Source organism: Phyllostomus hastatus, unplaced genomic scaffold, assembly GCF_019186645.2.
Source record: "Phyllostomus hastatus isolate PE091 unplaced genomic scaffold, TTU_PhHast_1.1 phas_scaffold_129, whole genome shotgun sequence".
Taxonomy (NCBI): Eukaryota; Metazoa; Chordata; class Mammalia; order Chiroptera; family Phyllostomidae; genus Phyllostomus; species Phyllostomus hastatus.
Window position 1 is genome coordinate 14197520 of NW_025334009.1, and position 24285 is coordinate 14221804.

A 24285-nucleotide genomic window follows, 5' to 3' on the forward strand; every position below is an offset into this window, starting at 1 on the left:
GTCTCTGTAAAGGGCCTGATAGTAACTGAGGCTTTATGGGTCAAAATGATCTTTGTCACAACTAGTCACCTCTGCCATTATAGCATGGAGGCATCCATAGACACCAGATAAACAAATGAATGTGGCTGGCCTGCAATCAAACCTTATTTATGACATTGAAATTTAAATTCTCATATAATTTTCATGTGCCACTAAATAGCCTTTTGATTAAAAGAATTAAAATGTAAGAACCATTCTTAGCTTGCAGACCATAGTTTGCTGACTCCTGTTCTAAGGCAATTCTTGGTTACTGACACTAAAATAGAAACGTAATGGTTCAGACCCTCAATTAGAGGAGCTCATGCTACTGGTTGTGGGTTAAGACTGTTGACGGAAAACAATGCACTCTGGCCCCTGCTGAGTGAAACCATTCCTGTGCATTCCTGTATGTTCTGGCCATCTTCCATTACTGATCTGTAATTTTTATGTAAGTGCTCAGTGCTGCCTGGTGATTCTCTTCCTCTCATCTTTCCTGTCCTCTGTGGAGACTGTCGAATAGTCTGTCCTCAAAACTCCAGCCCTGTTCACCTCCCAGCCCCATCTCATGTCCCAAGTATATGTCCTCACCTCCTAGCTTACCAAGAAAATAGAAGCCGTCAAGCAGAAATTCCATTTCCAGCCTCCAAACCAGCAAACTTAACCACATATAAACCCATTCTCCCAAAATTTTCTCCCAGTGAAATGGAAGGAGGGCTCACCTTGAAGGTGTTGTGAGGCTCCGTAAATGTATACCCAATTTCTTGCTAATACAATCTCATTGGCTGGGTCAGGGGTTTCTCACAAATGCCCACTTGCTGATTGACATCCGTTTTTGCTTTTCAACTTTGTTACAAGTTTATTCAGCGTGCTGTCCCATCATTTTAAGGATATGCAGTGGGAGAGGAGGAAGAGATCTGGTTTCCGTTGTGTCTGACTCTGTCTCTTTCACACCATTTCTTTTGCTCGCTCTTTCAGACACTTGTCTCTCTGTTTGTTTTACTAATGTTGGTGTTGCTTAAAGTCTTATAGTAGACCCTCTTTTTACTCACTACCTTCTCTGAAAAATAAACTACCCGTTTCACTCTAATGACTCAAATACATCCTTAAAACCCTCATTTTTCCTCCTGCACTTCAGTCACTTGCCATCTTCAATTTCAGAACTGCTCTTTCTCATGCATCGCTTTATCTCATAAGCTGAAACCACTTCTCGTTGCTTAAGTGAAGAATTTTGGCTTCATTCTAGAAACTTCATTCAATCTTAGTTGATTCAGCCTTTTAAACATTTCTCCATTCTCATTGCTAATTCAGGGCACAGTTGTCTTTTGCCTATTGTACCTCCTTCCCACTTCCTATCTCTAAATTCTTCACACTGAATTTTTTTTAAAAAATTTATTGATTTTTTAGAGAGAGAGTAAGGCAGAGAAGGACAGAGACAGAGAGATACTGATTTGTTGTTCCACCCATTCATGCATTCATTGCTTGATTCTTGTATGTGCCCTGACTGGGAATTGAACCCGCAACCTTGGCACTTTGGAACAACAACTTAACCAACTGAGTTACCCCATTAAGGCTCCATACTGCATTCTTTAGCGATCTTTCTAAAAGGTAAATCTTTCCTACAAGCTTAAAGCACTTCCATGACTACTCATTCCCCTCAAGAAAATGTTCAGACAAAACCTGTCATTTTGGCTTGTTATTGCCTCCTCCTTCTCAGCCCAGCCTGAATTATGTTCATTTCTCCAAATGCGCCATTCACTTTTCCCTATAGCCTTAAAAGTATGCCATCAGGGACACTTCACTTTCGTTTTCAGGCCTGGGTTAGTTCTTAACTCTGGATTGGAAGCACTTCTCTGAAAGCTCACAGGACAGAAACAACCTGAAGCCTTATCCCTAGAATGGGCCATAGTGTTTGGGAGATACCTCATACTATGAGCTTGGTTGGCTGGCTTTTCCCATGTTCTAGGTTGAAGTCAACATATCAGTTTCCACGTTAATAGCTTCTGCATAGTAGCAATGTTCCATGATAACTGAAAGTTGTTTTCCCCAACATGACATAGGACATATGACATGTGTCCTATACATATGAGACCATAAAGTATTAGGTGATTTCCAGTGTATAGTCCAGACATCGCACAAAGGAAGGATTAGAAAAGAGCTCTTTCTGAGTACCATTGACATAGATGCTGGATTTCTTTCCTGGTAGAGGAGTAATGTGTTTGGTAAATATAGTCTGCAAGCTGAAATAATCTAATATCTATAACTTGATGAAGAAACTTTTTTTTTTACTTCAGATACCAGTTTAGGGGTGAGTGATCCAATCACAATATATGTATGACAGTAATTTAGACCTTAAAGCTGCAAATGTATAATTTTAAGCCCCTTGATAGTTTTGCAGGAGAAGCAGTACAAAATAGTGATAACAAGTAAGGATGGTGGAGCTAGCTTGCATGGGTTCACATCTGCCCTCCAACACTTATTAGCATTGTGTGCCTTGGTTTCCTGATCTGTAAAAGAGAGCTGATAGTAAAGCCCACCGCATAAGACTGTGATGATGATGAATGAGTTGGCATATATAAAGCCTTTAGAAAGCACTATGTAAGTTTTAAGTCTGAAAAATTAAGGAGCCCAGGGATGATTTTTATTTTGACTCCTCTAGACCCATGTTTCCCCTCAAACGTAAGGAGCGTCATGCCAGAGACGATCCTATGTTCCAGCACTTGACTGTGAAGGAAGTAGTTGAAAGGAGCCACCTTCATGAGGTGTATGCCTTGAATTGGCATTTTATGATCTCTGTAGTCCTGTCTACCTTTTGAAGTCCTGCTCTTGCGTCTCGAACAGCTGGACCGAGAATTTAGTCTGTGGCTACTAAAATGGGACGTAGTCAAGTGTCCTGGGAGGCCACGTCTGGTCTCCTGGAGAGTGTTCTAGGCATCCGAGCTGCCTACAATCCCAAGATCAGGAGACCACGATGCACATCTTATCTGGGGAAAAGTAAAAGTCATGGTGTAAACACTTAATTTGTACCTCCAAACAGCAGTAATTGTTTTCAGGCCTTCACAGGAATAATTTGAAAATCTATTGCTTCTGAAGAGGAAAAAATAAATAAAAATTCTAGATACCATGCTTTGGAAGCAGATGTTGGCACTGTCCAGAAGTGGGGGCAGGTGTCTTTTAGTCTTAGATTCTTTGCAAAAGTTGTGCCTCAAGGATGTAGGGGCCTGGAAAAAGAGGATTTTTTATTTTTAATTTCCTTGATAAGGAGGTGAGGGAGAGACAGGAAAATCATTCTCTTTTCCCCATACTATTCATTTAACTCTTGTTTTAAAAACTATTTTGAGTTTATCATAAAACTGAAAAGCATTCGTCACTTTTATTTTCTAAGTGTTTTCTTCCATATAGGAACTTTGCATTGATGGCGACTAATTTGTGTGTTTTTCTTTTTTTTCTTTTTTTCTTTTTGCATGCTGTCCCCTGTGTTGGAACTCTCAATAGAGAGTAAGTTGGTTCAATATTTGTTGGAAACCTAACTTTACTGCATGACTGTGCAATTAACCCTTTTTCTCTATTTTCTCTCCCGAAGAGTTCATGCAGTGTTGGACCCTTTGCAATCCACGAAATGCTATTCGCAGTTATGCAGGCTGTCATTCTGTTTGGAGATGTGCTTTTTAATCTACTAATTAACCTAATTTGATTATGTTCTTCTGTTCTGTATTTAATGACTGGCACACCTAAGATATAAGCACGATTAAGTAAAAGGCTGCCTCAATTATAATAGCTCAAATATTACAATTCTTTTGCAATAAATTACAGTTGGAGATATGTTGGAGCATAAATTGATTCCATTGGACCATTAGAAACATAATTCCCAAGTTTCACAATTATTTTTAAAAATTTAGTTCCAGCCTCCCCATGTGAACTTTCTAATATTCTGTTAATGTCATTCCTTAAAAGCAAACAGAGCAGTGATTGTCAACATTTTTCCCAAAATGTTGTTGTAGTGTTATTTTAGCACATTCACTTTTCATTTTCTCCTTTAATCACAAGGAAACAGGAGAATACCAACATCTGACAGTGAACTCTTTATGATAGGGCGTTCCAGTAAGAAATATTATGTGAAATTCCCAATATATATTTTAGATAGATACATGTAGGCAGCATCGTTATTGAGTAAGTACCATTGGCAAGATATAAGTATTTTGAAAAAATATATAGTTCCATCATATTTATATTTTTATTTAGCTATGCTCACATTATATCTAATTAAAAGAAATTTCTACTTAGGAGACTCAAAGAAGGCTTTTCAAAGGGAATAGCAATTCAGAGCTTGACAGGAACATCAGCTTTGGATATGTTAGCATGAGAAGAAAACAGCCTGCTGGGAATGACCAGCATGAGTCCAGAGAAGTGGGAGATTCGGAAAGTTTTAGGAAAAGAAAAACAGTTAAATTTGGCTGGGATAAAGAGAGTCTTACACATCTTCCTTCGTTTTGGGGAAGAAGGGTTGGCTACCAATTAATTACAGGGTAAATTTCACTTAAGAGAAAATTCTTACTCTTTAAGAAACTTCCTGCACATTCATTGAACAACTTTATATTCAGTCCTCAGCCTCTAATAACTTTGAATTTGCTTCTAATATATGATACAAGACTGTATAAAAATACAGTCTTTATTCTCAAATCTTATATGTTCCAGATGGGAAGATATGTAAATACAGAATAAGTTAAATAGTACCATAAAGCTAGTCCCACCACAGGTTTCAAGTATGGAAGATCAGTGAGTTATCCAAGAAGCTTCTAGGCTGAGACTTAAGTGGTGGTAGCAAATCACATACTGTATGTAGATAGAGTGAGTGGGGAGCGGGGAAGGAAATCAGGAGTGTGGGTGATATGTGCTCAGGGACAAAGAGTTTATGTTGCCAGATAGTCCGAATTCAGTTTGAAGAGTTAGAAACTTCTCTAAGCATTTGAGACACTATTCTATAGACAGTGAAGGAACATTGATGGATTTTGTTTGTATCAAAAGAGTTATATCACAGTTTGGTGGTGAGAAAGAAGCATGAGTTGGCCGACTCTCCATTTTGTAAATCGAGTTATATTGGAACACAGCTATGCTCACTTGTTTGCACACTGGGGCTGTGCTACAACGGCAGAGTTAAGTAGTCATGAGAGACACCACCATATGGCCTGCAGAGCTTAGAATGTGTACTATCTGGCCTGTCACAGAAATGCTCTTCTCACCCCTGGTGTACAGGAAGCAGAAAAACTAAAGTCAGGCTTCCACAGAAATCCAGACCTGAGAACAGAAAAGCTGGTGCCCACGATAATGGTGTGATTAACAGAGAGAGAGCGCCAGCTATTCCAGAGGTCATGGGACCTAGTAGGCCAGGTCAGAGAGGCCCTCTCAGGGAGGTCCCACTGCCTGTGAAAAGGGATTCGGTGTAAAGACTGGCCCTTAGATCACCCCACATTTTGGATGCAGAAGGGAAATGCATGGCAACAAGAATAGAAGAAAGGAGGGAAATAATAAGAGTAAAGCAGTGTCAAGCTACATTACTCTTGAAAAGGAAATGGCTCTTAATTTGGTGAAATACATTATTGGAAAGATAACTATAGATGAAGTCAGAGTAGGAGAAAAGTCATTGGAGAGTTTTCTGTTGAATAACAGTAAAGTAGGTAAGCTAAGTTATCTAGCAGTTGAGTGCATGGGACACAACTGAAACCAGCTGTGGAAACCTGGGGCAAGTCATTTCTCTGGTTCTGTTTCCTCAGAGCCAGGTAAAATGGGAGAATTGGCATAGGCAGTCTATTGTGCATGGTTTTCAGAATGGATTTGGGCATAGTGAAAGCTTAAGCTTGTAACCTTGAGGAAAATAGGCAAGAGTTAGACAGTGGTGTGCAGTAAACCAGGTTTGGGAGAAGGGCAGGAAGCCCTGATTTGTAGTGTTTGCTATAATTTCAGACGAGTCAGTATTTCCACAATGGTATTTCAGGCCACCAGCTAGCTCACAGAATTTCTGAATATTTCACAGTCGACTTTTCTGGGTAGGTGCTGACTCCAGCACACCTGGCTAAATAGATTTGCCAGGTACCAGTAAAAGTGAGTACTAGATTAGATTCACTCATTTGTCATAGAGTAGGTCTAGTGAAGTTCACTGGTATTCTGGGTCGAGTTGAGGGCCAGACAGTTTTAGTGAGGCCATTGGCCCAGTATTGAATCTGATAGAAGCCAGGTTTTGTGGTGGTGGCAGTGGCAGTGGGACAGAAGTTGCTGACTGCATCGTGAGTAAGAACAGTGTTGAAGGAGATGCTGCCTGGTATCAGAGTGCTAGAAAATGTAAAGTAGTCAGGCTTTCTGCTCTTACAAATACAGAGCATCTTCAGCAAATGATGAAAGTGTATTTTTCTAATTCATACTCAAATGTTAAAGCTTAGTTATAATCCTGGTCAGAAAAAAACCCTTCATTTCTAACAGAAAAATGGGAATTCATATGTAATTGTATAAAGGAAATTCAAGAAATAAAATAGGTACTGAGAACAAAACTTTTAATTTTCAAATTAAAAGTTACTTTCAGGTAACTGTTTTAAAACATAGATTTCATAACTGTGATTATAAATTGTCTCAATACAACACGCCTGACATTGTCTTAAGAGTTACTTCCTATTTACCTAGAAACAAATGTTCCAGTATGCTGTGGACTTTCTTGTAGAGATATAATACACATTAAGTAAGTCACTTTCCATAAGTATTTTAATGACATGCGTCATTTAGGAATATTAGCATCCCTTCCCTTAAATGTTTTTTATCTTACAACATTTTTTAAATTAATGGATTAATATTGGAACCAATTATAAAACCCATCAGTAGAAATGGAGGCTAATAGCATGACATCCAGGACATTTTAGAAGTCACTAAAATTTAGATGTAAACTTATACTCTGAGTTTATTTTATTTTAGTTAACAGTTATCATTATCCCAAATCATTTAAGTTACTTTTGGGGTAGTTACTTTTGGGGTAACAATGTATCTTTTTTTTGTAAACAATATATCTTATAACAAAAAAAATATGTGACAACTGACATTTTGAGAAATCTGAGGAGCCTCTAAATAGAGCCCATTAGGTCGGAGTGGTCTCACACTTCACGGTCACTGTCAGCAGAGTCATCTTCTGATGGCCTCAGGGCCACACAGCCGAGCACCTGGGAAGCCTGTAGGTTGTTCCTTGTCCTAAATTTCAGATGAAGTGGATTCAGTTTAACCAGTTGAAGCTGTAGGTGTGCCAGTCATTACGGCCAGTTTCTTTACCAAGTGATGCTGCATGGAATAGCTAATTGTCGAACTTCGGCAGAAGTTGGATAACATTTCAAATGCTCTTGTATCACAGAGTCCAATGAAAGGCAAGAGAGATTATTTTTCTGCTTGGCTGCCAATCGCTGTGCCTCTGATTCCTATATTCCTTTCTACTCCAGTTTGAATTGATCATAAATGTGACTATTTCCTCCTTTTTCTCCCCCCTCCCCTGTTTATCAACTGTAGGTGTTCAGCATGTTTTTGGAGACTTTAGTGGACTTCATACAAGTCCACAAAGACGATCTTCAAGATTGGTTGTTTGTACTGCTGACACAACTACTAAAAAAAATGGGTGCTGATTTGCTTGGGTCTGTTCAGGCAAAAGTTCAGAAAGCCCTTGATGTTACAAGGTAATTTGCTTATATATTTCAAGTTTAACTGATAATAATCAGGAATATTTAGTTTCTGTATTAGAAGTTCAGATAGCTGAGTCTTTTCAAACTACTGGGATTGTACAAACTCCATTTTAAAATTGTTGATGATGTCCATTCACATGGTACATTTCATGCAACACTGGTCCTTAGGTCAAATACTGCTTTCTTTTATAAAACTTTCATTAATATTTGTGAATTAATCTAAGGTGGCATTATTTTTTATCATAATTAAGATGTATCTGCTGAGTCGAGGTGAAGATTTTATTCAATTTAATGTAACAGTAAAATATTTTCTAAGTTTAAAAAGAATATTTTATTATACATTGAAATATTTATTATCTTTTTAAAGAAAATTTTGGCCCTGACTGCTGTGGCTTAGTACATTAGGCATCGTTCTGCAAAATGAAAAGTCACAGGTTCAATTCCCAGTCAGGGCACATACCTCGGGTGTGGGCCAGGTCCCTGGTTGAGGGCATATTGATGTTTCTTTCTCTCCCCTTCTCCCTCCCTTCCTCTCTCTCTAAAAAATATTAAACAACTAAAATCTTTTTTTTTTAAGATTTTGAACCAATGATATATTTTTACTTTCTTGAGTAGAAGGTTAAAGTGAATTATTTCAAATATCCTACCCATTTATGAAGTTGAAGTGAGTGTAAAATTTAGATATTAGGTATGGGGAAACATCTCTGACAATGTTGAACATTTTCTGAATATGATTTGAGAAAGAGAGGAAGGCAGGGGGTGTTGGGAGAGAGAAGCATTGTTTGATTGCCTCTCGTACGTGCCCTGACCTGGAATCGGACTCACAACCTAGGTACTCACCCTGACGGGAAATCAGACCTGCAGCCTTTTGGTGTATGGGATGACACTCCAACCACTGAGTAACCCAGCCAGGGCTTGAATATAATTTTTTTATTAAATCCACAGTTGAGGCAAAATAGACCATTATTTACTATAGTGTTGCTTTTTAATCCCCTACAGGATATAAATACAAATGTCCAGATTTTTCTGGGAATAGCTTTTATTGTGTATTGTATCACAAAGTCTGTACCACATGCAGATACTTATACTTAATGTATACTTTTTAAGTGACATTATGTTTTGGTATTAAGCATAATTTTCTGTTAAGTTTGCTAAATGCTTACTTGCTGTTTTTATTTTTTTTGCTTCCCCCCCTTATTTTAGAGAATCTTTTCCAAATGATCTTCAGTTCAATATTTTAATGAGATTTACAGTTGATCAGACTCAAACACCAAGTTTGAAGGTAAAAATTTGAAGTCTTTTGAAGACATTATAAGGAATTTAAATGTCTTAGTAATAAAGTTATGTTAATTTATATCTGTCACATAAGAAGCTATTCAATCCGTGGATTTTGTTTTTATAAACTTTCAGACAGCCAAGCCAGCACTTCGGGACCAGCTTCACTCTTTTTGGAGCTCCAAGGTTTTTTTGTTTTTGTTTTAATCTGCATTATTTCTTTTCTTAACTCTCTTTACAATTTCTGCAGTGTTTCAGATAATGTTTGTATGCATCTGCGTTCAACTACTAACCTTTGTAAGCCTTGTAAGCATGCACACAATTTAATTTCAAGTGTTACTCAAATGCCAGGCTGTTCTTTGGAGAAGCTTACGGGGGCAGGGGGGTACACATTTAGAAGGCAACACAGTATGGCCATCTAACCCTAAGCTCGTAATGCAGACTTGCTCTATAAAGTCTTATCTGATTTTATGTTTGTGATTTCCCAATACTTTTCTTAAAAATTTGATTCTGAATAGGTATTTTGGGCGAAATGTCAGTTTTGCCTATATTTATTTTAGTAAACAAAAAAATTTAAGTTTAATGTCAGTGCTATTCTCTTTAACTGAAATAGTAACATTTTTTTTCTTTTCTTTTCAATGTGGTATTTCTGATGTGTGCATAAAATTTAGAATTAGGATTAACTTCCTCAATTGTTATTAGCACACATTTTCTAATTAATTTATGTAAAAACTAGGTGGATTCCAATTTGTTATAAAAGTAATTGTTAAATTTAAATTAAAAGCAATTTAATATAAATGAAGAACTCCTACAGTTTTTCCTAAAAATGTTTCTTAGTGAGTATTATTAAATGAGATTTAAAGTCAGGGAAATAACAAGCATATGTACATGTACAATTCTTATATTTTTCTGCTCTGTTCTGCACGAAATACATTTCCACAAGCATTACTGCCCAGGACTGATTTTGTTTAAGTTTCTGAATATGATTTTGCCTTAAAATCATGATTATGTTTCTTACCAGGGTTGCCTTACACTCAATGTAATGTTGTTTTTTCAGCGCTGCTTTCTGAGGGAAAGTCCATCTCTTAATTTTGAAAAGCGACCTGCAGAAGAGAATAATTTACTTGATGTTGTTGAGAAATATTTTTAGAACTCATTCCTTTTATTTATTTTTTTTAAGGTTTTATTTATTTTTTAGCGAGAGGAGGATGGAGGGGAGAAAGAGAGGGAGGGAAACATCGATGTGTGATCCCTTGCCTCTCCCATACCCCAGCTGGGGACCTGGCCTGCAACCTGGGCATGTGTCCCGACAGGGAATCTGACCTGCGACCTGTTAGTTCATAGGCCCGCACTCAGTCCACTGAGCCACACCAGCCAGGGCAGAACTCATTCTTTGTCCAAGGCATTGTGCTAAGCATTTTAAATTTGTAGTGGCATATAAAACTTTATAGTTTATTATTATTATTATATAATTAATAAACTATAAATTATAAATAGGGTTATGATTTAGGTATGATTTTATATTTTTCACAGTGTGTCATGGTTAAATATAAGAAAGGAATAAGATAGGAAGAAATGGTAATGCAGAGTGATTTTATTTGAGTAAGTAATATTTTTCAAAAATCAGTGTGATTTGTTGACCTCTTTTTTCTGGGTTTCACAAACATTTAGAATTATACACACCTGAGCAATTAGATCATTTTTTGCTCTCTTAAGAAGAATTCATGTTTGTCTTATGAAAATTATAGACTATATTTATAACCTTCTGAAATATCCTACTAAAATGTAAACTTTCAAATGATTACATGTGTATTATGGTTATTTTGCCCATTTGTATAATAAACACCTATTTTTTGAAACCCTTTTAAAACTTTACATACCTCTATAAATTACCAAGACACTGCACAAATTGAATCTCATCTTGCAAATAATGGTGGCAAATTGAAAACAAAATACATTGATGTTCATTTTTTGAATTTACTGTAGCAGCTCTCAGGTGTTAAGACTGACAGAAAATGACATGGCTTGAAGAAGTCAGAACCTTATGTGCTGCCGTAATTTAGTGGGGCCTGCGCCTGCACAGTTCACCATCAAGTCTGTTTTCCTTTCCACTGTGCGTTTTACTCAAGGGTGGCTGATAGGTTAACTCTGGGTTCTTTTCAATCCATTTCATAAAATTACAAATTACTTCTTAAAATTTATTCATTAGGAAATGAAGAATGTAATTTGATCCCTTCTGTCTTGTTTGTTTGTTTTTCTGGAAACAGAAAAGGGGAAATACACAAGCATCAGAAACTTACTGTAATATTTTATTTCTTGTATATTAGCTTAGAACTCTACAAAGACCTTGTTTTAGATTGAGTGAGAGAAATGACACATTAATATCAATAATAAGGGAAGAAAGAGCACAGAAAAACTGATTACCTTAATCTCTGGCACCATATTTTCAAAGTTACTGTCTTAATCATACCTTTAAACCTTTCTTTGAAGTCAGGACACCAGCAGTTAGCAGGTGTTTGGCACCCTCTATATCTGAGGGCTGTGTACTCTGCCTGGTGCCATTGCTGGATGTGTCAGTAAAGCCTTAGAGAGCCGTTACGTAGAAATCCTGGAATGTCTGAAGACGGAATTTAAAAGTAGTGGTTTAAACCTAATTTTCTGCCCCAACACACTGGAAAGAAGGGAGATAATTTAACCATGGCTTTTTATCAGAATAAAAAGGGCTATTTCTAAGGAAGAAGGGTGCTGTGCCCCACCTCCTGCTGAGGTTGAAGCCTGCATCCCACCTGCAGCCACACATCAGGAATTCATGGAAGAATAATAAGACTTTTTAAAGTACATATAGCTCGTATACAAATAAGTATTGTCTTTTCTCCAGTGGTGGTTGTGTAAAACTTTTTTGTGACAGTTCTTTTGGAAGGTAACTCTAGCACTTGGTGAACCTATTAAAGAACCTGATCTCATTGTATGAGTCTTACTGTATACTTGACAAAAACCCTGTATTGCCCACCTTAATTGCTCACTCGATATGTAATGCCTTTTCAGAATACTTTGGTTCATTTTCCCAAAAGCCCAGTTACACTCAGTTGATAAAGACAAGCTCTCAGGGAGTCTAGACAAGAGTCAGCTATAGGCTCCGAGTGCAGACTCAAGGAGAGGTGTATAATTTTGTCAAGAGAGTCTTCAGCAGTTGTTCAAACACGGGCAATGAAACATCCGGGATGTAAAAGTTCTGCTATTGTGAAAAACAAAAGTCCACATTGTTATATACTTTTACCTCAGGTAGAGGTAGGTGGTGGTTTAATTCTTTATTGTTGTTGTTTTTCTTTTTATTTATCAAAAAATAATCACCTAGTTGTGTTTGAGGTGTTCTCAGCATCCCTCAGTGCCCACCTGACTGTCCTCTCTCACTGTGCTTACCTCTGCAGGTGAAGGTTGCTATCCTTAAGTATATAGAAACTCTGGCCAAGCAGATGGACCCAGGAGATTTTATAAATTCCAGTGAAACTCGCTTGGCAGTCTCTCGGGTTATCACTTGGACAACAGAACCCAAAAGTTCTGATGTTCGGAAGGTATGTTTTCGTATAAGGCTTAGAAAATAAATTAGAAAAGCAAGTCAGTCATTTTGGATTACCACTGAAGGAAGCTAGTATTTTCAAGACATTACCAATTAGCATTGATATGAAGACCTTTTTAAAAAATCTCTTCTAAATTATGTTAAGTTTTATCCACTTAATATGAGTATAATTTCAAACTTAGGCTAAAAAATTATCCTTGCCATAATCCTCTCAACCTCTAATCTTACAACCATTCAAAGTATTCCAAATCTTTCCCCTTGCATTTACTTATGTGTTTCAAATAAGCTCACACTTTTTTGACTTATTAACTGTGGATATTATCGATTGATCTGTTGATGAATTTAGTCATTATGTGTCTGTCTACCTTGGTAAATCAGGATTTTGCGTTCTCGTATTATTCCCACATCCTTTCCACTGGTGTTGGTCACCAATGGAAGAAATTCACATTTTGACCTGGGAAGTATTCATTCCTGTACCATGGGAATAACTCCTTCCTAATGTTTTGTAAGTATCTGTCAGTATTTTCAACATCCCTGCCACATACCTGTGGCTGGTATCTTCCATATCCTCAAGAATATAGATAATTTATTTTCTGGGAAGCTCCCTCCCAGACCTTCTGTTCTTTTCACCATATTCCTGAGACTTCTGTTTACCCCTAATCATTTATTTCTTACATCCTATATCGAGCTCATTTTTTTAATATTTACTGCAAAAGAATGTGTAGGGTATGAATTTTGTGACCTTTATTTTTATCCATCTTCTTGTAATCATTTGTTAGGAAATTGAAGCAGTACTGTATATTGATAGAGTAACCCTGGAACTGTCCAGTTAATTTCTGCTGTTGATTTTTTTAGTTTATATTTGTTGTATTTTCATATTCCCTTCTTTCTTTCAACAAAGAAATTTTAAAGTATATAAGAACATCTTTTTTTATGGGAAAGATAGCCTTGTGCTACTGAACAGAAATGTTAGTAAAGAAAATGGTCTCCTCTGAGTAACCAAAGTATGTCCATCTGCTTCTCGTGTCCTTTGTTTTCTAGGCAGCACAGTCTGTGCTGATTTCCCTGTTCGAACTCAATACCCCGGAGTTTACAATGTTATTAGGAGCTTTACCAAAAACTTTTCAGGATGGTGCTACCAAGCTTCTTTATAATCATCTTCGAAACACTGGCAACGGAACTCAGGTATTTTTTCAGTTATTTTTCTAGGCTGTTGTTTAATATGAGTTTGTTTGTTTGTTTTAACAATAATCTTTTCTTTTACATGAAGTAAACTTTTGACCCTGGTTAGGAATTTTGCATCTACATTGGACAGCATTTCCTGAGCTGAAGTAAATATTGTACTAGAAAGAACAGAGTCCCTAGGCCTGTCATGTTTATATTATAATTTGGTGTATATTAGGGTGGCAGTGAATGGTGGCCACAGGTATGGACAAGGAAAGCAAAATGTGAGCCAGAACTTAGACGAAGGCATCAGCTTTGTAAACCATTAGAATTAGAACATACTTTTCAGATGAACTAGTTGTTGAGGACTAGAGGGATAACTTATACCAGGGTTAACAAGTCAGTGCATACAGGGTAATGCTTAAAAAGGTGTGTTCACATTTAATAATTATAGGCTTGTCGGTCCAGAGGGGCTTGGTTATACTGGATTTTGTTTTAGTGAAATACAGTTTGAGTAAATGAAACATTCCAGTGTTACATAGCAAAATGGTAGAGGATTATTTACATAATATGCCTACAGAATTGAACTTGGCTATAAAAGACAGACAGACCTTTGATAATGGGTAAAGGAGAAAATAGATTTACTTATGGCAGGCTTAAGGTAAAGTCTGAGGGTTAAGAAACAATCTGAGCACAATTTCCTGGGACCAGACTCAGTTATCTTTTTAAAAGCAGAAGGGGTTATTTTATTACCTCTTCAGAGAGAGGCAAATTTATAATATGACCAGATTTTTATGCCTTTGGTGTCTTTGTGAAAATCATTTGTAAAGCAAACTCAGGGAGGAATAAAATTTGAGCATTAGTAATGTTTGGAGAAAGGAAGTTGGCTCAGAAGAGGAAGCTAATTTAAAATGATTAATTTGGGATCTATTAAATCTTTGAGGAAAAGATAATCTTTGAGAGTCAGAAGTGGATGAGGAGAACAAAAGAATAGATTTCTGAATGGAAAGAAAGGTTTTTCCCTAGAAATCAGAGGTAAGTACATGAGTAATTAAAATATAGATCTTCAATATGGCTTCCCTATTATTCAACTTCTTAATGTATGTTTCCCTAAGACACTTTTAGTTTAACTTAACTGTCATATGTTAATATTTATTTGATTCCCTCCATCAGAGTTCCATGGGGAGTCCTTTAACAAGACCCACACCACGTTCACCAGCCAACTGGTCCAGTCCTCTTACCTCTCCCACCAACACATCACAGAATACTTTGTCTCCAAGGTAATAAAGGGGTAACTTTCTGTCATGGTTTGTTATTGCAAATTCCCATTATTAGGAAACAGACATTAATATAATTCCAGCCGATTTCCACTTGACTTGAAAGGTCTTAGACATATAGAAACTTAGTAGATTAAAAAATATATAATATTTATTCCAAAAGTAATCCTTTAAATTATAATAATGCATACAATATAGAATTTTTTTAAAGATTTTATTTACTTATTTTTAGAGAGGGAAGGGAGGGAGAAAGAAAGAAAGAGAGAGTAACATCAATGTGCGGTTGCTGGGGGCCGTGGCCTGCAACCCAGGCATGTTCCCTGACTGGGAATCAAATCTGCAATGCTTTGATTCCCAGCCCAAGCTCAATCCACTGAGCTACGCCAGCCAGGGCAATATAGAGTTTTTTAATAAGTCAAAAGGAAACTTAAACAACTCTTTAAATTACTGGTTGTTACATTGAATAGCATAGTTTCTCGGATATGCTGTACAGATTCAGTAAATTAGAAATTCTTTTAGTTATACTAAGTAAAAATGGTGAGGTTAAGTTGTTACAGTGATGGATATTTAGATCTAAATTGGCCAACCACTTCTAAAAACCGGGGAAAAAATAAGCTTATAGACCCAAAAAAAACCCATAAAAATAGAGAAGAATAGAAAGGGGATAAATGTAAAATGACATTATAAATACTTCTTAGGAAAAAATGTAACTGCGAGATTGGTCCTTAATATAAAATTTAAGAAATGTATAATTTCACATACTTGAGCAATTCAAGCATGGGCTATCTTTCAAATGAAGTTTTTGACTCATTAATGAACTAATATTTTCCCTTTTTCCTGTTCTTTTATAAAATAGTCTGCATAGTAGTTCACACTTACAGTTATTAGCTTGATTTTTTTTGTTATTAGCCATATATACCATGGAATGTTTCATCATATTCATTACAATGATATGATACTACATCAGCATCTAAGAAAAATATATTGCAAGTTTATCATCCAGCCTGTTTCTTCCATGTTATATAAATGTAACAATTTTAATAGCTGTATGCCAGCCTCAGTTGAGCTTTAGAATTTGATTATAGAATTCATGTCAATAATCTATTCAGTGTTAAAATTCTTTGCCTTCTTACAAATTTGTATAAAATACATTTATCTCCTGTTCAAGCACTGCTACTAGTGTGAGTTAATCACAGGAATTAGCAAACTTTCTGTAAGGCTCCACGTGGTCAATATTTTAGGCTTTGTGGGCCATCTTTGTGACCTCTGCTCAACTCTGATGTTGGAGGGTGGAAGTAGCCTCAGACAATAATACCTAAATAAAGAGTGTCTCTGTGTTCGATTATGCTTTCATTTGTGCACACTGAAATTTGAATTTCATAATATTTTCATGTGTCATAACATATTATTCTGATTTTTTTTTCAACTGTTTAAAAATGTAGCCCTGGCTGGTGTGGCTTAATTGATTGGAGCATCATCCCATAGACTGAAAGATCTTGGTTTCGATTCCCAGTCAGGGCACATGCCTAGGTTGCGGGTTCAGTCCCTGGTTGGGGCATGTACGAAGGGGCAACCAATCAATGTTTCTCACATCGATGTTTCTCTTCCTTTTTCTCTCTTTCCCTTTCCCTCCCTCTAAAATCCATAATGTCCTTGGGTGAGGATTAAAAAAAGTGTTAAAAAAAAAAGCATTTCAGGGGTCATAGTTTGCTGATCCCCTGGTTAATGAGAATATTTTTAAAGGTGAAAAGACAAACTAGTTGTTAAGTTGTTAGAGTCATTGTAAGCTGCCCTTAATGGGTAGACATGGGGACATGTCTTTTAACCATTTGTAGCTATTGGGTTTTGTTTTGCTTTGGGGAATATATATTCTCTAATCCCATTTTTATAAGTATCCTACATAATCTCCTCAAATGTGTTTGTAAAAAGTATATAAATAACAAAAGTTGTTCTTTTTTATAGTGCATTTGATTATGACACAGAAAATATGAACTCTGAAGATATTTATAGCTCCCTTAGAGGTGTCACTGAAGCAATCCAGAATTTCAGCTTCCGTAGTCAAGAAGATATGAACGAGCCATTGAAAAGGGATTCTAAGAAAGATGATGGCGATTCAGTGAGTTTTTGGATCTTCTTACATTGCAGACTTTTTCATTAAGAGTTTTTGGTTTGTTTAACTTTGCTTTCCATCGTTTTCAAACATAATTTTTTAGGGGTCAATCATAAATATTTACTGTGTATCTACCATGAGTCTTAGATTTAGAAGGCCTATTTATGCCCCATGGTCCTTGCAGATTTTCAGATAGAGCTGAGAGTACTGTGGAGTACTGTGGAGTTTTAGGTTAAAATGTAAAGTGAATCTATTTTAGATTAAGTGGTCAGGAAAGGCCTCTATCAAAAGGTGACATTTGTATTGAGGTCGAAATACAGGAGGGGGAGAATTCCTTAAAAGAAATAGCAAGTGTAAAGACAACTAGATGATAATAAGCTATGTATAGTTGATGGCCAGGGCAAAAGCCAGGGCAGTTAGAGCATTATGAAAATGGTGGGATCCCTAGCCAGTAGTGGCTCAGTTGGTTGGAGCATCATCCCACAAACCAAAGGTCACAGGTTTGATTCCTAGTCAGGGCACATGCCTGCGATGTGGGTTCAGACCCCAATTGGGGCACATACAAGAGGCAACCGATCAATGTTTCTCTCCCTCTCTCTCCCTCCTTTCCTCTCTCTTTAAAATCTATAGGCATGTCCTTGGGTGAAGATATAAAAAATATTTTTTAAAACATGGGGAATGGCATATGGGTCAGATCACATCGGTGTTGTAAGATAAAATAAGGCGTTTAGATTTTTTTTCTGTTAAGCGTAGTGATAGTGATTTGCATTATCATTTGTTTGTGTGGTTCCAATAACAGTATTATGATCTAGCTGATACTGGAATTACTGTGCATTTTGTTGCTTTTGCTGTTATACAAAGAGCAGTTATTTTTTACTATACTAAGATTTTTCTCTGACAGTTTAACTTTTCTCAAAACAAACCATCCCACTCTTTCCTGGGGAATCTGTGGTTTCTTGGTGTTTGCAGAATTGTGGAACCTTGCAGTGCTTCAGAACATCTCCGTAAAGGGTTCCTTCCTCTGCCTTCCTGACTTCTCGCCTGTTGTTGTTTTTCCCCTCACACCTGTCTGGAGGATGGGTCTGGTAAACTGTATGCTAAAAACCAGCTTACCCCTCACACTTAAGGTTTCCTATCCCAAAAGCTGCATGTGATAGTAATGACAGGTTAGTAACAAATCACTGCTTAATTGAAAGGTTTTCCCCCCAAGATAGGGCACATTGTGGGGAGCTCAAGTAGTGGATTCTGGCATGGGTTTGAATCCTGGTTCCTGGCAATTATTAGTTAGTCATATTGTCACTTCTAAGCCTCAGTGTCTTCATTAGCAAAATTGGGTTATTACTGCATACCTTTGAAGTTATTGTGAGTATAATAAATCACATGACTTCATCCAGCCCAGACCTGAACTTTCCTGAGCTCCAGATTCATAAGTGAAACTGCCTGTTTGAATTCCTCGTCTTTTCCTCTAAAACTGTTCTTTCCTATCTCACTTGATAGCAACACTGCTTTACTTAGCTAATAAACACCTTGGTCAAAGGAGTTGCTCTTGTCTCTTCTCTCATTCCCATCCTCCATACTCAGTCTCCGGAATATCTGTCGACTGTATCCTCAGAATATATCCAAAACCCAGCCACTTCTCACCACTGCCTTTCTGTTTCCAGCCCTCGTCATCATCATTGGTGCTCTCACCTGAATTACTAAAATAGGCACCTCACTAGCCTCCTTGATTTTGCCCTTGGTTTCATGTAATCTATTCTCACTTCTCCACTCACAAGTCAGAGGTCCCCATCTCAGAGTAAAAGCCAGAGTCTCCACGATAGACTATTTTCCCTTGTTACTTCTCTGAGTTTATCTCCTACCACTTTCCTCCCTGTTCATTCCTCAGCCACACTAGCTCCTTACTGTTTCTTGAACATACTGGGCATGCTCTTGCCTCCAGGCCTTTGCCTTGGCTATTCCCTCTGCCTTACACATGTTTTCTACAGATAGTCCCATGGCTAATTTCCTCACTTCCTTCAAGTCTTTATTCGAATGGTCTTCTAGTAAATCCTACTCTTGACTACCCTATTTAATATACAATATCTGCATTCATGATTCCTTTAATACTGCACTGCTTCCCATGCACTAACCACCTTCTAGCATACCATATACTTCACTCATTCATTGTGGTTTTGTAATGTCTGTGTCCCTCAACTAGAATGTAGTCTGCTCCAGAGTAGACATCATCCCTCTTTTGTGAACTAACACATCCACAGTGCCAAGACCGATGCCTTGCGTGTACTAGGTGGACAGTAAATATTTGAAGAATATTTGTAAAGTGCCTAGCTAATGGCTTGGCACATAATTGTTTAATAAATGGTGTTGATACTGATGGTGGTAATTTTTTTTTCAGTTTTCTTGTTTTTAATCATTTTTTAATTATAGTTAACATACAATATTATATGAGTTGTAGGTGTACACCCCGGCGATTAGACATATAACTTACTAAGTGATCATCCCAATAAATCTCATACTCATCTGACACCATATATAGTTAATAACTATTACTGAGTATATTGACTATTATTGACTATATTTTCTATGTATCTCCATGACTATCCTGTAACTACCAGTTTGTAGTTTTAATCCCTTTACCTTTTTCTCCCATCCCCCTGCCCCTGTCCCTCTGGCAACCCTCAAAATGTTCTCTTTATTTATGAATCTGTTTCTGTTCTACTTTTTCATTTTGGTTTTAAGATTCAGTTGATGAATAGATATGTATCTATTGCCATTTTATTATTTATATTTTTTAATCAGTTTTTTTCTTCTTAAAGAAGATCCTTTAACATTTCATGTAATACTGGTATGGCAGTGATGAACCCCATTAAATTTTTCTTATCTAGGAATCTCTTTATATGTCCTTCGATTCTAAATGATAGATTTGCTGGGTAGGGTAATCTTGCTTGTAGGTTCTTTTCATCACTTTGAATATTCTTGCGGTTCCTTCTGGCCTGCAAAGTTTCTGTTGAGAAATCAGCTGACAGTCTTATGGGAACTCCCTTGTAAGTAACTAACTGCTTTTCTCTTGCTGCTTTTAAGATTCTCTTTCTGTCTTTAGCCTTTTGAATTTTAATTATGATGTATCTTGGTGTGGGCCTCTTTGGGTTCATCTTGTTTGGGACTCTGCACTTTCTGGACTTGTATGTCTGTTTCATTCACCATGTTAGAGAAGTTATCAGTCATTTTTTCAAATAGGTTTTCGATTTCTTGTTCTCTTCTCTTTCCAGGACCCCATGATGCAAATGTTGGTACTCTTGAAGTTGTCCAGAGGCTCCTTACACTGTCCTCATTTATTTGGAGTCTTTTTCTTTTTAAGATTTTATTTATTTATTTTTTTAGAGTGGGGGAGAGAGAGAGGGAGAGAAACATCAATGTGCGGTTGCTGGGGGTCATGGCCTGCGACCCAGGCATGTACCCTGACTGGGAATCGAACCTGCGACACTTTGGTTCGCAGCCCGCACTCAATCCACTGAGCTACACCAGCCAGGGCTTGGAGTCTTTTTCTTTTTGCTGTTCTAATTGGGTGTTTTTTGCTCACTTACATTCCAAATCACTGATTTGATTCTTGGCTTCATCCAGCTCTACTATTGATTCCCAATAAATTATTCTTCATTTCAGTTAGTGTATCCTTCATTTCTGTTTTTTTAGTGGCTTTCATGTTCTTTTTTATGCTGTTGAAATTCTTATTAAGTTCCTTTAGCATCGTTATAACCAGTGCTTTAAACTCTGTACCTGGTAGATTGCTTGTCTCCATTTTGTTTAGTTCTTTTTCCGGAGTTTTGTTCTGTCTTTCATTTAGGACATGTTTCTTTGTCTCCTCATTCTGGCAGCCTTTCTGTGTTAGTTTCTATGTATTAAGTAGAACTGCTGTTTCTTCTGGGCTTAATAGTGTGGCCTTAGGTAGTAGGTGTTCTGTAGAGTCCAGTGGCACAGCCTCCCCCTTCACCCTAGTTGGGTACTTCAGGTACACCTCCCCATGTGGGCCATGTACACCACCCTCCTATTGTAGTTGAACCCCAGTTGTTGTTGGCACGTCAATGGAATGGAATGGGATGGGATTTATCCCCAGGCTGATCAGCTGAGAGGACTGGCTTCAACCACTATAGAGAATCACCTGTCTAGGCACCCACCCCACAGAGCAGTACTTACTTAAGTGGGGCACCGCTGCCCATAGAGTCTGTTCCTTGATAGTGTCACCTGTGGAGGTGACTGGGTGGTGATGCTTCAACATGGTCTAAAGCTGTCCACCTGGTGCACTGTCTCTCAGGCCTCCTAGGAAGCACAGTCCAAGGTCAGCCACCACCTGTGTTCTGCCGGGAGCCATCCAGCGCAAGTTACAAAGCTATCTACAGATCACTGCTACTTGTGGTGAGCTCGAAGGTGTCCAGGAGAGGCCAAGCTGTGAATCAAAGCCAGCTGTCTTTAGTGCTGGATATGAGGCCACTTAGGGAGAAATTGGGGTGTGTTAAGACTAGATACTGCTTGTTTGAGAAAATTTAGGAAAGCCTGAATGAAACATGAGCCAAGTTAGTCCATTCATGTGGAAAAGCCACTGGAAACATTTTGTTAGGACTGCTAAGTTGGACGGGGTGGGATCTCAGGTAATCACAGGGGCAGGGCGAACAGTGTTAGCCAGGTTGATGGAGACTCAGATGTGGTGCCCATCCGCCCGGTCTTTGAGGGGAGGGCTCATCAAAGGAACACTGGCCTCTGCCAGCACTTGTGTCTGGGAGATAGCTGCCCCTCCAGCTTTTGCCCTGATGCCAGATAATTCAGCTTCTCCCCATATGTCCCTGGTGTCCCCGCGCTGGAGCTCCGAGAAAGTGAGTCCAAGTCAGTCTCACGTGGGCCCTGTAAGAGGAACTGCCTGGGACTCTGGAAGCCCTCAGTCTCACCCAGCCACAATCCTGGCTGGTTTTTACAGCCAGGATTTATGGGGACTTCTCTTCCGAGCACTGAAACCCTGGGCTGGGAGCATGGTGTAGGGCTGGGACCCCTCCCTCCTCAGGGGGGACCTCCACAGCCGAGACAGCCTTTCCAGTTTTTATCCACTGCCTGTGGGTGTGGGACCAGCCCATCCATGTCTCAACCCTCCTACCAGTCTCCATGTGGCGGCTTCTTCATATCCTTAGTTGTGGGACTTCTGTGCAGCCAGACTTCAGGCTATTCTGAATGATGGTGGTTCCGTAGTTTAGTTGTAATTTTGACGTGGTTGTGGGAGGACATGAGTACCTCATTTAACTATTCCGCCATTTTGACCTGAAGCCAGTGGTAATGATTTTGGTATTGGTGTTAGTGTTGCTATTTTGATAAGTATATTAATGTACACAAACTACCATCAGGCATCTTTACAAAATTCATACAGTTTCTTATGGCCTTTTTTTTTCCCCTTAAAGCAGGCTTTTAAATTTGGTTTTCTTACACTTTGTTGACATACTGTCATTGTATAATTTACTACCTTACTAATGGAATCTGACAGCTTTTAGTTCTTTGCTGCTAATGAAAGTCCTTTTGTATCGTTAGTCGGTATGGAGAAGCTGTTGCTGATCACATGGTATATATTGTTTGGTCAAACCATTGGCTAGGACACTGTAAGAATCTTCGGAGAGAGTATTCTTTTATGGTTTTATTTGCCCTCGCCAGGTTTCTCCACAGCTTTACTATGAGCTTTGATATATTGAATGGAAGTTTTAACTCATACTGGTTTCCATTACATAATTTTTACCCGCTGGTTGTTGTTACCTTTTTAAAATAGCCTTTTGAGCAGTAAGGAAACATTTTTTTAGAATTTCGGATTGTTACTTGAATATGAGCTAATTTGCTATACCTCCCCCTTCTCGTTACTAGATGTGTGGTGGCCCTGGGATGCCCGACCCAAGAGCAGGAGGTGATGCTACTGATTCGAGCCAGACAGCCCTTGATAATAAAGCTTCATTGCTCCATTCCATGCCCGCTCACTCCTCTCCACGCTCTCGAGACTATAACCCGTATAACTATTCAGACAGCATCAGTCCCTTCAATAAGTCTGCCCTCAAGGAAGCCATGTTTGATGATGATGCCGACCAGTTCCCTGATGGTATGTTCTGGGTCCTAATGCTGCTACTGTCTGTGTGTTGGTGGACTGGGAATCCATGAAGCAAAAAAAAATACACATGCTCTTTTTTGGTAACCTAAAAAGTAAAGATCTTTGGGATGATAATGTTATCTCTCATCTTCTAGGAGCTCATTTCTAATGGCTTGGTAGCTATCTTTCCTAGAGCGAGAAACAGTAGTCATCTAAGATCATCCTTGAAATGATAAAAACCTCATTGGCCTCCCAGAAATAACAAATCAATTGTAGCTTATAAATTTATCTTCAGACACCATTCAGTCATTAATTTTTTTGGCAGAATGACAAAACCCTTTGAAGGAATACCCATTCTTTACAACAGCCTTTTAAGTATGAAGCTGTAAACAAAATCTTTAGTAAGATATATCCAAGGAACAAATATGGGAAAAGCTACCATTAGGTTTTGGAGTTGGCTTAGGTCTAAGTTCTTATGCTTACAATGGGCTTACGTCTAAGCTCAACATTACTAGCTCCACAGCCTAATAAGTGGGTTGACCTTCCTGAGTCTTACTTGTTTAGGCTAAAAGGAGATGGAGATGTCGTACTACCTGCCCTGCTGATCACAGTATGCAGTAAGGTTCAGGAAGAAATGTATAATAGCTAATTAGAAATTATAAAACACTGCAAATGTTTTAGTTATTTTTAATAATAATTATATTTCCCTCTATAAATGACATGATTCATTAATTTTTTAAGACTCAAGTAATGTATGGTAATGTATGAACTACCTGTAGCTAAAGTTGGAAGTCTCCCACTCAACACTATAATTAGGTAGTTTCTGATTATCTGATCTTCCTTTATTCCCCCAGTGTTGCTGTCAGTGAACACACTTTGGCAAAAACTTTTATGGACATACACATAATTCACCCTGAGAGATTTCTAGAGGTGAAATTGCTCAGTTAAGGGATGTGTAAGTTCAAGGTTTGAGACCCAGTTACAAGCTTAAAACTGTTGGCCAGTTCAAGTATATACTGCTGATTTTCTCACCAACAGAGAATGTTTAAATATTTTTA

General features: G+C 37.9%; 1 protein-coding gene across 44 annotated transcripts in view; it reads left to right on the top strand.

Annotated features, from left to right (window-relative positions):
- The window catches only part of CLASP2 (cytoplasmic linker associated protein 2), a 153390-nt gene that overhangs the window by 112841 nt on the left and 16264 nt on the right, over positions 1–24285 (top strand). For 16 of the 44 annotated variants that reach the window (XM_045857510.1, XM_045857545.1, XM_045857514.1 and 13 more), the window contains 7 exons: positions 7552–7715; positions 8925–9003; positions 12425–12568; positions 13615–13758; positions 14911–15017; positions 16977–17130; positions 23011–23239. In XM_045857510.1, the coding sequence (XP_045713466.1) occupies positions 7552–7715; positions 8925–9003; positions 12425–12568; positions 13615–13758; positions 14911–15017; positions 16977–17130; positions 23011–23239 (1021 nt within the window). Of the gene's footprint in view, positions 1–1426; positions 1430–7551; positions 7716–8924; positions 9004–9131; positions 9183–12424; positions 12569–13614; positions 13759–14910; positions 15018–16976; positions 17131–23010; positions 23240–24285 lie in introns of all 44 variants that reach the window. The other 28 variants (XM_045857501.1, XM_045857506.1, XM_045857508.1 and 25 more) reach the window with 3 other exon arrangements.